The sequence below is a fragment of the Nipponia nippon genome, unplaced genomic scaffold (genome assembly GCF_047370975.1).
Source record: "Nipponia nippon isolate SJK-2023a ecotype South Korea unplaced genomic scaffold, ASM4737097v1 scaffold_13, whole genome shotgun sequence".
In the NCBI taxonomy this organism is placed as follows: Eukaryota; Metazoa; Chordata; class Aves; order Pelecaniformes; family Threskiornithidae; genus Nipponia; species Nipponia nippon.
The window spans coordinates 12,337,840-12,352,026 of record NW_028262324.1 but is presented as its reverse complement, the minus strand read 5'-3'; the positions used below and the strand labels follow the sequence as shown (position 1 = coordinate 12,352,026).

Here is a 14,187-nt window from a genome sequence, read left to right as displayed (position 1 = left end):
GCCATTACTGCAGTTTTATGACCATTACACAGCTAGGATAAAGCATGTGACTTTCCTTGACAGTTACTTGGAAAGGCCATTTCCTAATAATGTCATTGTTTGCAGTAATGCAAACGTTTAACTTTATATTTAATGGGAGCTACTTTTATCTGCTGTGCCCCGGAGTGCTATTTCTATGCTACTTCAGACTTTGAACCAAGAACAAGTTCTGTAAAAGCTTAGTTGAAAGCTGATATAAACAACATGAGGCTGTCCTGTTCAACCCAAAAGCCATCAAGCAAGTATGAACTTGTATACCTGAAGCTGAACTTCCCATCCAGCTTGTAAAAAATACATTCTAAATAAAACTACATAAAGAAGCGGGAAATGAAAAATTAAGTCTTGTAAAACCATGTAAAAGGAAGACTGAGTGGCAGAGTACGGGGAAGGTCCTGGCTTCTATGAGAACAACTTTTACAGCATTTTCCGTTCTCCTGTATTGCTTTTACTGGGCACAAGGAGGTTTATTCGTTTTTAGAACTGGAAAATAATTAATTTAGTGTACTGGAAGTTGTGAAAAGGAAGACTTGGGGAAGAACTGATCTTCTGTTCAGGGAAGAAGAAAAGCAATAGATCATGTCAAATAGGCCACAATGTTTTAAATAAAAGTGGGTGTGGGGAAGAAGGAAGGCAGATGATCATAGAATCACAGAATGGTTTGGGTTGGAAGGGACCTTAAAGATCATCTGGTTCCACCCCCCTGCCATGGGCAGGGACACCTTCCACCAGACCGCGTTGCTCAAAGCCCCATCCAGCCTGGCCTTGAACACTTCCAGGGAGGGGGCATCCACAGCTTCTTTGGACAACCTGTGCCAGTGCCTCACCACCCTCACAGTAAAGAACTTCTTCCTTATATCGAATCTAAATCTACCCTCTTTAGTTTAAAGCCATTACCCCTTGTCCTATCACTACAGGCCCTTATAAAAAGTCCCTCTCCAGCTTTCCTGTAGGCCCCCTTCAGGCACTGGAAGGCTGCTATAAGGTCTCCCCGGAGCCTTCTCTTCTCCAGGCTGAACAACCCCAACTGTCTCAGCCTGTCCTCACAGGAGAGGTGCTCCATCCCTCTGAGCATCTTCATGGCCCTCCTCTGGGCTCGCTCCAACAGGTCCATGTCCTTCTTATGTTGGGGGCCCCAGAGCTGGACGCAGTGCTCCAGGTGGGGCCGCACAAGAGCAGAGTAGTGGGGGAGAATCACCTCCCTCAACCTGCTGGTCACGCTTCTTTTGATGCAGCCCAGGATACGGTTGGCTTTCTGGGCTGCAAGTGCACGTTGCTGGGTCGTGCTGAGCTTCTCATCAACCAGCACCTTTAAGTCCTTCTCCTCAGAGCTGCTCTCTATCCATTCTCCACCCAGCCTGTATTTGTGCTTGGGATGGCCCCGACCCATGTGCAGGACCTTGCACTTGGCCTTGTTGAACTTGAGGAGGTTTGCACGGGCCCACCTCTCCAGCCTGTCCAGATCCCTCTGGACGGCATCCCTACCCTCCAGCGTGTTGACCGCACCACACAGCTTGGTGTCATCGGCAAACTTGCTGAGGGTGCACTCAATCCCACTGTCCATGTCACCGACAAAGATGTTAAACAGTGCCGGTCTGCATACCAACCCCTGGGGAACACCACTCATCACTGATCTCCACTTGGACATCGAGCCGTTGACCGCAACTCTTTGAGTGCAACCATCCAGCCAATTCCTTATCCACCGAGTGGTCCATCCGTCAAATCCGTCTCTCCAATTTAGAGACAAGGATGTTGTATGGGACAGTGTCAAATGCTTTGCACAAGTCCAGGTAGATGTTACCTGTTGTTGTTCCCTTGTCCACCAACGCTGTAACCCCATTGTAGAAGGCCACCAAATTTGTCAGGCATGATTTGCCCTTAGCGAAGCCATGTTGGCTCTCACCAATCACCTCCTTATTTTCCATGTGCCTTAGCATAGTTTCCAGGAGAATCTGCTCCATGATCTTGCCAGGCACAGAGGTGAGTCTGACTGGTCTGTAGTTCCCCGGGTCTTCCTTTTTTCCTTTTTTAAAAATGGGGGTCCCCCTTTTCCAGTCAGCAGGAACTTCACCAGACTGCCATGACTTCTCAAATATGATGCATCGATAGTGGCTTAGCAACTTCATCTGCCAGTTCCCTTAGGACCCGTGTTGCATCTCATCAGGTCCCCTGGACTTGTGCACCTTCAGGTTCCTTAGGTGGTCTCAAACCTGATCTTCTACAGTGGGCGGTTCTTCATTCTCCCAGTCCCTGCCCTTATATTCTGCGACTTGGGTGGTGTGGCTAGAGCACTTGCCAGCGAAGACTGAGGCAAAGAAGTCATTGAGTACCTCAGCCTTCTCCATATCCCAGGTAACCAGGTCTCCCATTTCCTTCCAGAGAGGGCCCACATTTTCCCTAGTCTTCCTTTTATCACTGACATACTTAGAGAAGATTTTCTTGTTGCCCTTGGCATCCCTGGGCAGATTTAATCCTATCAGGGCTTTAACTTTCCTAACCTGATCCCTGGCTGCTCAGACAATTTCTTTGTATTCCTCCCAGGCTACCTGTCCTTGCTTCCACCCTCTGTAGGCTTCCTTTTTGTGTTTGTGTTTGTCCAGGAGCTCCTTGTTCATCCACACAGGCCTCCTGGCATTTTTGCCTGACTTCCTCTTTGTTGGGATGCATCGCTTCTGAGCTTGGAGGAGGTGATCCTTGAATATTAACCAGCTTTCTTGGGCCCTTCTTCCCTCCAGGGCTTTATTCCATGTTACTCTACTGAGCAGATCCCTGAAGAGGCCAAAGTCTGCTCTCCTGAAGTCCAGGGTAGCGAGCTTGCTGTGCACCCTCCTCATCTCCCCTGCCTGTCCTTCCTAAAGAGCCTGTACCTTTCAGGTGTCCCTGATGCCGATAAGATCATAGCCCTGTAGGCGTGCGCATGTCTCTAACTCGTCTGGTTTATTCCCCATGCTTCGTGCATTTGCATAGAGGTAGTTAAGTTGGGCCCCTAATGAAGCCAACTTACTGGCTGGAATTCCTTTGTGCTGCTCTTCAGGTGCACTCTTGCTGACCTGTGATCCTTCTCCAGGCTCTGGGCATCTATTCCTGGCACTGGCATCCAACTGGTAGGAGAAGGATGGATTGAGGTTCCCCTCCCCTAGCAACTTTAGTTTAAAGCCCTCTTCACCAGCTTGGCAAGCCTATGACCAAAGATACTTTTCCCCTTCTCTGACAGATGGACCCCACCAGCCCGCAGTAGACCACGTTTCTCAAAGCGAGTCCCATGGTCTAAGTAGCCAAACCTCTGGCTGTGGCATCGGTCCTGTAACCATTTGTTGATTTGCCAGATTCTACTGGCCCTTTCAAGCCCCTCCCCTTTGACTGGGAGGATTGATGAAAAACCTACCTGCGCTCCAGAGTCCCTTCCCGCCACTCCCAGGGCTCTGTAATCATTCTTGATACTCCTCTGGTGCCCACGTGAAACAACAGCAGTGGGTAATAGTCAGTGGACTGTACGAGGCTTGGTCGTCTCTCGGTGACATGCCTGATACGAGCCCCCAGTAGGCAGCATACCACTCTAGGGAGTGCATCAGGTCGGCAAATGGGCGTCTCCATATCTCTCAGCAGAGAGTCGCCTGCTACTATCACCCATCGCCTTTTCTTAGTTGCGCTGGTTGTTACACGGAGAGCAGATCGGGCTGCCTTACTCAGCTCCAGCGGCTCTCCTGATGTGTCAGGTCCTTCCTCTTCAGTCTGCAGAGCACTGAAGCGGTTCTGCAAGAGCACCTCAGCCTTCGGGGAAAGTCTCTTCCTCCTGCTGGTCCTTGCTGTTGCAAGCTTCCATTCTTCTGCATTATTGGTCCCCCTCCCTTCTGTGTGTGCCGGTGGGGGAGTTTTGGGCTGTTTGACCGTGGGTCCACTGCAGACTGCGCTTGGAACCAGCTATCTAACTCCTTCTCAGCCTCCCTGGTGTTACGCAGCCTTCTGACAGCTCAGCCACCTGCTGCAGGAGGTCCTCCACCTGGGCACACCTTCTGCAGGCAGCTCTGCCGCCTGTCCCTGCCCCGGGAGAAAGGTCTGGGCGCTTCCTGCAGTCTGAGGCCTGCGCTGCGGCCTCTCTTCTGAGGTTCACTATTAACTGGACAAAAAGTAACAGCCTTAAATAACAGCACAGGATAGGCTGGTTTAGACATCAGGAAAACCTCAAATAGCAAGAATGTTCCGATTGTAAAATTCTTGTGTGATATCTCTCAGAGGATTTTGTAGTGCTTAATAGAAAGATTACAGAAATAGCAAAGCAAAGGGATTTTCAGCAACAGGAAATGCCATTTTCCCCCCTTTGAATCCCTCTCCCTTCATTTTCCTCTTGATTAGTCTCAGCTAAACATATGAACACGCAGTGTGTGAAATTAAGTTAAACGTACTTATCCGTGTATACCAGCAACATGAGAATATGGTTCTCTGCAAGCATCTACCCACATGTCTTTGCTGTTCTTTGGATTATGTTCTAAGTGTCCTGGCGATTATAACAGAGAATGTGAAACTCGTTGATTAGCGCATTTAAAAAAAAAGAAAAAGTATGAATATGATGAAGTAAGTTTTTCCTGTTATTTTCACCTATTACAATGCCTTAACACAGCCACTACAGAAGTGACTGCCATGTGGAGTAGAAATAATCATACAGCTTTAACTCCCTAGCTTGGCCATCAGCAGCAATAGAGCTGAGATGCTGAGCTACAAGCTCTAGCCTATGCTGCAGTGAAGAAATTTTCTAAAAGAAAAATTAAGAGGTGCCATCTTGTGGATGATGAAAAAAATACAACTAAGTAACAAATAGGCAGTATCTCACTTTTAATATAGTAAATATACAGTAACTTTGAATTACAAGATCACTTTCCAATGAAATTACTAGCAAAAATATCCACGAAAAGTTCAAATAAATAAGAACACATGATTACCAACATCAAAAGCTGGGCTGCAAATTCTCAGTTAATCAAGTTCCAGTCTTTCCAGATAGAGTGGTCTGTTTAATGCCAACTAATGCCAATGGGAGCAACAAAGGCTCAATACCTTTAAAATAGGGCAAAAAATAGTACATTATAGGCAATTTCATACTGTAGAAATTTCAACTATAATATGAGCTTCAAAAAAGGTATCACATACTGACTCAAAAAACTGTCAAAATACTCTCAAACTTTTAACAAGATCCTTTAAATAGCAAATACAAGATAAAAGTTACCTCAAACAATAAATGAAACACAGAAAGGACACAAGCAATAATGGGATTGCAGCGTAATTAAGCAGTCTGGAGTCAAACAAGACAGTTTAGACCCATGAAATAAGCAAAACTGTCCCCTGCAGCACTATACCCCTCTGCCATCATCTCGGGCACGGGCCAGCAGCAAAAAGCAGAGGGGCACTGGCAGCACCCAGGCGGCAGGGCTGGGCGCTCCGCTCTGCATCCTGGGAGAGGGGCATCGGTGGGAGAGGAGAGCTCCCTACTTCTGGCAACCCATTTGCTCTAAACTCAACTTTCTCCGAATGAATACTGCTGAGCCTTTTTGCCTCTGTGAGAAGCACTGTCAATCACCCCACAACCCCAGATTCATACCAGCAAACGTAATCTCTCATTTGGGAAAAAAAAAAATACAGTCCACCTTATCAGCCTTAACAAGTGGCCACCCCGTGATTTAGGATACTGAACCAGCAGTAGGGCTTGATTTGAGTCTTCCTTGCAAGGCTCTTCCACTTGAGGAAGATGGGAAGCCCCTCTTCCCGGAATGGTATGCATTGCTCACACAATGAAAACCCCTCTTTGGAGCATAAATTCTGAGTAACTGCAGAAGCTCGATACCCGTACTGCTAAGAGAACGAGGACCTGGATTGCGCAGAAACTTCGGAACTGCTGTATACAACTGAAAGCTACCACAGGGTGTGAGGGGGCGTGGGGAGGTAAAACCTTAACTGACCACAGTATTTCACTGCAGAGATGCAAGTAATGGAGAAAAAAGAAACATGTCAAGAGAAAAACAGTATTGTGTTAAAATTCCTCATGTTACACATTAAAAATACAGTTTAGCATTACTAAGGAAAACAGTTTATACATATTGGAGTAAGATTCTGTTTCTTCACATCTTTGTGACAGGGTAATTTCATTGAAAACAACAGAGTTCTTCCAAGTTTATACTAGTATAACTGAAGCAGAATCTGGCTATTTATTTAAAATGCAACCTGAGTATATTTGTTCTGCAGGTAGTACTGCAGAACATTAAACCTTTAAATTATCTAGAAAAAAAATAAATCCCTCTGTTTAAAAATCTCACATCACAGTCAGCTTGTTCTTCAAGAAGCACTGTCAATGCGAGGCTTAGACACACATATGATCATATTGCTAAACACAGTGAAAAAAATACAAATAGCTACACAAACACTGTGCTGTGGAACTATTTTAATTCCAAACTGGATGTATTTGATGGAATAAATTTTTCTGTTATATTCAGAAGTGCTTCTAAAGACAATATCCATCAAGACAAAATGAAGGTAACATAAACCGTAGTCCTCTTCATAAAAGGAGCTCTTTTTGTCTATAGGCCCAGAACATAGTCAAGTTAAAATGGAAGCGAAAGTGCTGCAGGATAAAATCCAACCCTTGCAGGTCTGCTCACGCTAAAAGCTGTTTGTCGAGGCAAACACAGAATTTCTAGCTCTGTATGTGAACAAAGACGACTGTATGAGAAGTATCAAATCAATGAACAAAAATTAGACTTGTGTGATTATCATGCGAGACAAAGTTACTTGGCCAGATCACAGCCAGAGCTTAATGACAAACAAGTACTCAGACTTAGTTTAAGTGGCATCACCATCTCCACCTGCTTAACTTTTTAGTCTCCAACAACAGATTGACGTCCATCAGATCACAAGCACTACATTAAAACAAAACTTTCCTAGGTCTGTGAGAAAAAACTTTTCTCAGTGCCAATCACCTTTGCTCTGGTCAAAGCTGACAGAAACACTACTTATTTACTTATTCTTTAAGAAGTGATCATGCAAAATGTGCCTGTAGCTACGTGCCCTCCTTATAGCCTAGGAAAGCATCAATATAGAGTAACATTTCACAGGAAAATTTAGCGTACACTAATATTCAGTGCTATAATAACATGCTAAATTAATTACTGCATCTAACAGAATTTGTTTAAAAAAACTGCTATTCTGATTATTGACTTGATCCTGCTCACCTTGCTTTTGGTGCTTATAACAGTGTGCTAAAACAGTGTACTAAAATCGTGCACTAAAGTAGTGCTTATTGGCAAGAGCAGTCCTACTACCTTTCACTACTGTAAATGTGAATCAGAAAAACTTGACTAACGAGGGCTTCCAGAATTTGGCCAGAGCTTGAAATTCTAGCACTGGATGCAAGCACCTTTCACCTAAACAAAGCTGAAATGCATGATAAGTCTGGAACAAAACAAAAGGATGAAATAGCAACAACAGAACGTGCTGGTCCTCTGCAATTGCTGGTGTTGAATGCCATCCTCTTAAGTTTCACCACACCTCTGACACGGCCAATTTATTTGATCTTTGAGCATGTCAGATTAAGTTTCACTTTAATTGCATAGAGCTGAATGTACATGCAACTACAATTCATTTTAACTGTAACTTCACAGATACTGAATATGGAAATGTAATACTGTATATTATATTTGCTTCCTTTATCAATTTAAAATTTCACATTTGGTCTCTAGTAGACTAGGAAAAAAAACACTAAAAATATTTCTTAGACTATTCCTGAGCAATGTTTTCATGTACTGTAAAATACCCTAGTTTATTACTACATTTATTAATATTCTCACATTTTAAACTACATGTAAATCCATGCTTTGAAATTTTACAAAGCTGAAGATCTGGTAGGCACAATGAAATAATAGAAACAGCTAAGCATCTTAAAACCAAGATGAGACCAACAAGAGAAGTGCAATTTAACTATATACATAATGTACTCCTTAGTATTTGCTACTTATTCGGTTTCTATCACAATGTGAAGGATGCACTTGTAAAATCTGGTCCATCAGACCTCAGCTCACTTCTTATAAAGAGTTCCCTGTGACTGGTGGCTGAGGATGAAGTTAAGGCTGCTCAGTATTTCATTTTAAAATGAAAGTACAAAGCATCCTCTAGAATTTCATCTTTAACAAGATCGTGTCCACAGCTGCTGTGATTGATTTGAAATTGTAACAGATGAACTGACACTTGAATACTCCCTGAACTATCCTTCATACTCTCTTCTGTCTCGCAGACACAAGAGAAAACAGAGGGTCCGAGGACAAGACCCAATCCTGGTTGTACAATTTCTTTCTGTAGGGTATTTCCCCACGTCACTTCACTAAACCTTAAAACAAGAAGCCAAGCTAACTGAAGTAGACTGGACCATGGGATAAATAATAATAATCTCGGGTGACTGAAAATAGGTATCTTTTGTATCAAAATATATCTTTACTTGAACTTAAAATAGCCTTTAAATTCATCCCCTAAGAGTCTATTTTTTATGTTTTGAGAAGCTACCAGTTCTGCAAACTAGGGCACAGAGTCTCTGGTAATACCCTCATTTTGCATTAGTCATATATATCCATGTGCAATTTGAAATTTGGTCATTTCCTCTAAATGACAAAAAGCATCAAGGCTTACAAATTGAACTTCAAGGAAAGCTGTCTGTAAACACAGTGAAGATTTCTGGGTATAAAAATATGCATTCCATTTTCTTAATCTGTCACCATTGAAGCTGTCTGCTCCCTAACAATGTTTTGCCTTAAAAAGAATCCTTTCTGCATTAAAATATTTCAGAACATTATCTCCATTCTTCTTATAAAAAAAAAATATCTAATTCATTAAAAAAATCCAATTCATCATCTTCTGTGAAGAATTAGTTTGACTTTGCATAGATAAGCATGCTCCATTATTTAATAAAAACAGTTGAGCCCTTTTCCATCTGAAAACACCACCATCAAACCTGTCTCACAAAACAGCCCACCTGCTCAAGAAAGAGAGCATGGATCCTGTTCTCTCAAATACACCAAGGTAAGCATCAACACCGCAGACTTCAATGGACTTCAACTGGTGCAAGAGGAGGGCATGTTGTAGTCATACATTCCTCTAAACTTTCATACTCTGCTATTGTTATCTTCATTGAGCAATTGTAAATATTTTTGAGGAAAGACCAATGGAAGACATTTGCCTTCAGGGAAAAGATTTCCTGCTGGCCTTGCTGGCTTAAGATCAAATGTATTGAAATGAACAGTGCTGACTTAGAACCGTGCATCAAGAACATATTTTCTCAGGATTTTCCTATGAGGAAAACATGACCCTTCTGCATTGGCCAAATGCTTTCTAGCAGTCAAGAAGCATCAACATTTACTAACGAATTTTTCTTCATTTAAATTTGCGTGATGTTTGCTTCGTGCCATTTGTTTTTATTTTCCTGTCCCCTGCTGGTTTTTTTGAAGGAACATAATTGTTAGAGTTGCCATTTTTCTTTGTATTTGTACATGCGTATGTTTTTAAGCCTTTGATGGGAGCAGCTGAACCATGGAATACTGGGGTTTGCTTAGGTGGTCTGATATTACCAACACTTTGAATTTTAGAACTGTTCTCAGAGGGCTGCATATTGAGGAGCTGTTGCTTTGCAGTTGGTTTTTTTTTCAGTTCACTCCTTACTTCACCAGCTTGCCTCTGAGAAGACACTGCACATCCCATTCTCTCAGAGAATTTCAAGTGACCTGGATGAGAATGTAACTGGCGACTTTCTTCACAGTATGAGTCTCCCCTGTGACCCGAACAGCTTCTGGGCAGCTTTGTAACACTTTCTTGGGGGACCACTTGCTTGTTAGGCAAAGGGCTGAGCAATGCTTTGCCTTTGCCAGGGCTTTTTAGGGTACGGATGGAGCCGGGAGCAGTCTGTGGTCTGGCTTTGGCTGCCTTTCCTTTCTCATTCTGTACAGTCTGCATTTGCAGCCATTCCAGCTGCACAAGGCGATCAATGTATTTCTCAAGAAATCCTGTTGGCTTTGGTCGAAATTCAGTTTTACCCTCTACATTAACAAAGATGGCCAGTTGCTTCAAGTCCCATGAGTTGAAAGGGGGTGGGAGGAAGTCTGGGTAGTAATATTCTGCTTCTTTGAAACCCACATCAGGGACATGTTCCAAACAAACTGGATCAATTTCTTCGGCTCTGAGAATGAGTTCTGGTGGTGTGCAGGGAGATGGAGGAATGGGAATCCTTTCTGAATCAGAGAGATCACTGGCACTATCGTCTTCAGCATCTTCTTTAATAATTTGTACTGATTCAAAATCAAGAAACATTTCATCTACAGATGCTTCTTGCCATTTGGAAGAACATGGACCAGCTTCAGCAACATGTTCTTCATGATTCTTTTCCAACTGTTCTTTTTTACTGCCATAAAAATGTTGCATCGGGACATCTTTAACCCTACAGAAGCTACTTTGTGTGCTGCCCTTTCTGCTAGGAGGGATCCCGCGCAGAGAAGATTCATTTTGCCTTCTTTCTGGGAGACTCATCTTTGGTCCTTGTACTCTGTGCAGTGCTGGGCAAACACTCGTGATCCTAAATAAAAAGAAAGATCACATCCTGTTAGAATGATTCATGTCTTTGGAACAACAATTTACAAGGGTCTTGCTACCTCCTTCAAGGACATGGATCTACACAAATGAAGCTAAAATTGGCACGGAAACTTAGCAATGAGGTAAAATTAATACCTGCTGGCAGAGATAACGCTGCCTACTACTGATATTTTTTGGTTTATTTTATTCTGATCTTGCCTGAGAACTCACTAAGTAAATGTCCATATTGATAACTTAAATTTGTTGTCCTCATAAATGCTGAATTCTGAGACCAGTTAAGCCAAAGACAAAACACAGAAACCATGATTTCATCACAAGCACTTTATATACCAGTCTGAAATGTCTAGAAATTAAACAGACAATCTTAACATAAAATTACCTTTTAGACTGAGTATTGTCATCCAGCTGGTTTCTTCCCTTCTTAAAAATACTTGGTTGGTCACCATCTTGAGTGTCATAGGAAATCTGAATAGATACGAAAGTATGCGATGTTATTAAGAAAGCTGACATAAACTAAGTACCCTTTTTCTGTAAACAAACAAACAAACAAAAAAGGAATTATTTACCTTTTCAATGGTGCTTGATACATTTTTGCCTAATCTTCCAGAAGAAGATTTCACATGAGGAATTGGTTTATTTAGTCCTTTGGTGCTTTGATGGCTTTTTCCATTACTGTAACTAGCAAGGATTAAACAGAATAGCACATGTAAATAGCAACATATACGATCATCAGAACAGAAATACAATAAAAGTTTAGAGTGCAATTCAGTTTAAAAAAGAGAGAGAGTTGATTGCAGCTATTCTTAAAGTTCATCAGAACTATGCCGTGGTCACTTTTTATTTTTTATACTATTAACGCACTACTATATTTTTAATACTACTAATGCAAAAGGGAATAATCCAATCAATCAGATGATGTAATAGTAGAACTTAGCCCTTATATAGAATTCTCTGTCAGAGGATCCCAAAGTTACTTTGGGGATATAAATAGTAAATATTAGAGACTACAGCTTTAACTACTAATTTCTATAGTACCTGGTACGTAGTCCTACTGCAATTTAACAAAATTAATTATAAAGTACAATAGGAAGTCCACTGCAAGGCAAACCTTGCTTGCCTTTCTCATTTGCATACTCTCAACAAAATTTAAAGGATTACTCCTGTAAAGTTAAGGAGTGGAAGTGGGCAGGGAGCATACAATCTATTTTGATATTAACACAAACTATTTCACTACAAAGGCACAAACGAAATTCACCATTTCATGTTATACTGGGGTTATGGAAATATTAGTAGGAGAAAAACTCATATGCAAGCAATAGGAATGGCATTGCTGATCTGGACAGCTTAAAACTAAAATACGTATTTCCTCAATTGAATCAGATACATTTCTGTGTAGGCACACAGAATCATTAAATCAGTGTATCCTGTAAGAATCAGAAAACAGTGTTTGTTCTACAAACAAGAAATGTTACTAATTTTACAAAGGAAAGCTTTAAAATGTCATTTTTAGAACAGGAATAAGCAAACTGTGCCCTCCCGGTCTAATCTAGTTTGACTGCAGTTCAGTTAATTTGTCAAGCTGTACATCTTGTTCACAGTTTTTATGTCAGTATAGTCAGATTTTGTTTCAAAAAACATGATTTCACCAATTCAAGAGCTTATAAAAGAATGCAAATAAGTCTTGTGCCTCCAGCATTGATGCAGTCACCTCTGTCACTTTGTGACCTGCATGATCACACTGCACAATCGTTTCTCCTGCTGTGGATCAGAGGAGAGGATGACAATCTGCACAGTACAGCCATGCACTTATTAACTCATCTACAGTATTTAGAGATTTCTGTAACTAGAAAGAGAGAAAATAATTTCCTTACTTTACCATTCCTTTGTGGTTTTCATTGATTTGGCTTTCCTTTTTCTGTGTCTCTCTGTGCAGTAATAAGGGATGTTCTTGAATGCCTGGTCCCATTATTACTCTTTTTAAAGGGTATCTGCACCTTTATTTTTACATAATCTTCAAACGACTCCAGTCTTTTGGGTTCGTAAGACACAGCGTATCAAATGCAAACATCACCACCTCCTAGAGATGCAGTAAACAAACACCATGCGATTCCTCCCAACCTGATTTATTTTTAAAGCAGTAAGATAAACATAATCAGCTACCAAACAATACTGGCAAACACCATCCCCTCCCCCAGCACTCGCTTAATGGGAACCAGCATCATTCGCCTTACTATTGCCGATCCATGCCAAGCTGTCATCGCCCCGGGTACGGAGAGGAGAGGCGAGCAGCGAGGGCAGCCGTGCTGCCCCGTCCCGGGGGCACAGGTTGGCCACTAAAGCTGCCGAGCACAGCGGGCCAAAGCTGCCAGGGCAGAGAGCCGCAGGCTTTGCTGCGGGAAGCCCTGCTGCTGCTGCAGGCAGCCGGCACAGCCTGTCAGCCAGCCCCGGCTACCACATCAGTACCGCGGGAGGCTGGCCCAGCCGCCCTGCAAACCACCAGGCTCGTGCCATGTGGTTTACAAGCCCGTCCCTGCAAGACTGGTGGTAAAATACAGGAAAACACCTGAGGATACAGCAGCGTCAGAAGAGCTACTTTTCATTTTGTAACGTGCTCATCGTCACTTTGTTCCTCCTGCGCAGCATTGCATGTATTGACTGGAGCCAAGTATCGCAGTCAAATGGTGGTGGGCGTTTCTGCTCTTAATTTAACAAGAACAGATGATCAACCACCTGCGTTCTGTGCATGTTGAGTTGTCCTTTTCGTGTCAGAAAATGCACTCTTCCTATATTCATATATGCAAATTTTGTATCAACTACTTCATTTTTTTCTTCTTCCAAAACAAATCTCTCAGTATTCCTAAGTTCCTACTAAAAATACTCAGAGCAGAATTTGTTGCATTCTTTTATTTTCCAGAAACTGCGTTCCCATAACAGGGTGCACAGATACAACTGGCAAAAAGTGAGAGATGACTAGCACCACCTCTCTTCACTCACCTTTACTTTTGTTGCAGTGCCATTTAACTATTTCTATTCGTATTCATAGCTATATCTCTGTATCCGTATCTATTTTCCTTTCATCCTGTCCTATTTCTTGAACGCCTCCCCCCACCTCCCTGGCCGCGGCGGGCGCGCAGGGGAGGATGCCGGATCGGGACCCTCGGGTTCCAGACCACCACACTGGTGCCCGCCGGCGGGGCAGCGGGCCTCCTACAGAGAGCCAGTGTCATGCGATAGCGGCTGCGGGCTGGTGTCGCGACTCCCAGCCCGCGATGGCCGGCCCCGCTCCGCTCCCTCCCGGGATGCACCAGCGATTCCCGCTGGTAACGGCCACCGCGCTCCGTAACGACGGCGGCCGTAGGGCCGCCCGGTAACCAGCGCATTTTCTGCCTTTCCTCCCCCGGCCCCTCGCCGCCGCCCGCCGGCCCCGCCGGCCCCCGTACCTGCCTGTGCTCGGCCGCCGCCGGCAGCGGGGGCAGCGGCCTCGGGCGGGCGGTGCGCAGGCGCGGGAGGGCGCGGCTCGGCGCGTGCGCGCTCGGGGAG

At 43.4% G+C, this 14,187-nt stretch overlaps 1 protein-coding gene across 2 annotated transcripts; it reads right to left on the bottom strand.

Moving 5' to 3' along the window:
* Positions 1 to 4,849: 4,849 nt before the first annotated feature.
* Positions 4,850 to 14,117, bottom strand: FAM217B (family with sequence similarity 217 member B). 2 transcript variants are annotated; one of them, XM_087749841.1, is made up of 5 exons: positions 14,088 to 14,117; positions 12,519 to 12,765; positions 11,214 to 11,325; positions 11,027 to 11,112; positions 4,850 to 10,630 (listed from the first exon to the last, which is right to left on the bottom strand). In XM_087749841.1, the coding sequence occupies exons 2-5, from the start codon at positions 12,611 to 12,613 to the stop codon at positions 9,439 to 9,441; spliced, it is 1,485 nt and encodes a 494-aa protein (XP_087605967.1). In that variant the 5' UTR covers positions 12,614 to 12,765; positions 14,088 to 14,117; the 3' UTR covers positions 4,850 to 9,438. The 2 variants fall into 2 exon arrangements, with proteins under 2 accessions (XP_087605967.1, XP_087605968.1); XM_087749842.1 differs by having other exon boundaries at positions 12,524 to 12,765.
* Between the last annotated feature and the right edge of the window lie 70 nt (positions 14,118 to 14,187).

Coding starts and splice junctions, on each gene's coding strand:
- FAM217B (XM_087749841.1), bottom strand. CDS start 12,613: ATGGGACCAGGCATTCAAGAACATCCCTTATTACTGCACAGAGAGACA. Junction 11,326..12,518: donor AACCACAAAGGAATGGTAAA/GTAAGGAAATTA, acceptor AATCCTTGCTAG/TTACAGTAATGGAAAAAGCC. Junction 10,631..11,026: donor GACAATACTCAGTCTAAAAG/GTAATTTTATGT, acceptor CTTTTTATTTAG/GATCACGAGTGTTTGCCCAG.